Source organism: Sinocyclocheilus rhinocerous, unplaced genomic scaffold, assembly GCF_001515625.1.
Source record: "Sinocyclocheilus rhinocerous isolate Xijiao unplaced genomic scaffold, SAMN03320098_v1.1 scaffold555, whole genome shotgun sequence".
NCBI lineage: Eukaryota > Metazoa > Chordata > Actinopteri > Cypriniformes > Cyprinidae > Sinocyclocheilus > Sinocyclocheilus rhinocerous.
Window position 1 is genome coordinate 828,874 of NW_015629527.1, and position 1,804 is coordinate 830,677.

General features: G+C 27.0%; 1 protein-coding gene across 1 annotated transcript in view; it reads left to right on the forward strand.

The window, feature by feature from the left end:
- Window positions 1–1,804, forward strand: part of LOC107739189 (pre-mRNA-processing factor 17-like) — a 7,138-nt gene that overhangs the window by 2,499 nt on the left and 2,835 nt on the right. Inside the window, exon 4 of the mRNA XM_016551215.1 lies at window positions 437–579. Within this exon, the coding sequence (XP_016406701.1) occupies window positions 437–579 (143 nt within the window). The remainder of the gene's footprint in view (window positions 1–436; window positions 580–1,804) is intronic.

Sequence of the window (1,804 nt, forward strand, 5' to 3'; positions counted from 1 at the left end):
TTTAACTTTTTATTCATCAAAGAATCCTGAAAAAAAATGTACTCCACTTTTTAAAATATTGGTTATAATAATAATATTTCTTGAGCAGCAAATCAGCATATTAGAATGATTTCTGAAGATCATGTGACACTGAAGACTGGAGTAATGATGCTGAAAATACAGCTGCGCATCACAGAAATAAATTACATTTTAACATCAATTTAAATAGAAAGCAGTTATTTGAAATAGTAAAAATATTTCACAATATTACTGATTTTGCTGTATTTTGGATCAAATAATGCCAGCTTGGTGAGCAGAAGAGGCTTCTTTAAAAACATTAAAATTCTTGCTGTTCTAAAACTTTTGACCGGTAGTGTAGCTTTTCTAATTGGTCTGTAATCATCCATAGAGCATGTGTCATTGATATCCAGTGTGTGTGATTGTGGATTATGATCAGGTTACGCTCTGGACCCGTCTGTGGACACCAGTCAGGTCTCGTCCAGCAGCTACATTGGAGCCGTAGAAGAAGCAGAGAAAAACAAAGGTTTGATTCACATCATTCAGCATCTGCCTTCATGTTTCTCTTTGCCATGTTTCGCAGTTATGAATAATGTGTCAATAATAACTCTCAATCAAAATGGACTCGGTTTACTTGTAACACTGCACATGTAAAATCCCCCGTGTCATGATTCGGTGCAGTTATTGACAATACATTAAAATAAAATAGCATCACAACCATTCAATCAAATAACAATTTGAGGTAAAATGTTATATATTTTGTTATTAGTTACTATATATTCAAATCAAATATTATTTATTCATAATTTTTTATATGTACTTTTATATTTAAAAATGTGTATTTTTTTTATTTAACAATTTTTAGTTTATTTATTCAACAATATACTACAAGCCATTTAAGTCCCTTAAGGCTAAAATAAAGACCTGCCCTGTTTTTTTCCCCAATTTTTTTTTGCTTCAAGTGCATCTGATTATGAAATGTTAATATTAAATATTATAACAGCCTATTTTTCATAAGCCAGTCAAATCTTTTTTTGTTTTTTTTGTTCAAGACTGCAAAATGTTAATGTACAAAATACATTGGTAGAAAATAAAATGCAAAAATAATAAAAATAAAATGCAAAAATAAAATAATAAATAAAATCTGTAAATAATGTGTGTGTGTATATATATATATATATATATATTCTCTTTGCCATGTTTCGCAGTTATGAATAATGTGTCAATAATAACTCTCAATCAAAATGGACTCGGTTTACTTGTAACACTGCACATGTAAAATCCCCCGTGTCATGATTCGGTGCAGTTATTGACAATACATTAAAATAAAATAGCATCACAACCATTCAATCAAATAACAATTTGAGGTAAAATGTTATATATTTTGTTATTAGTTACTATATATTCAAATCAAATATTATTTATTCATAATTTTTTATATGTACTTTTATATTTAAAAATGTGTATTTTTTTTATTTAACAATTTTTAGTTTATTTATTCAACAATATACTACAAGCCATTTAAGTCCCTTAAGGCTAAAATAAAGACCTGCCCTGTTTTTTTCCCCAATTTGTTTTTGCTTCAAGTGCATCTGATTATGAAATGTTAATATTAAATATTATAACAGCCTATTTTTCATAAGCCAGTCAAATCTTTTTTTGTTTTTTTTGTTCAAGACTGCAAAATGTTAATGTACAAAATACATTGGTAGAAAATAAAATGCAAAAATAATAAAAATAAAATGCAAAAATAAAATAATAAATAAAATCTGTAAATAATGTGTGTGTGTATATATATATATATATA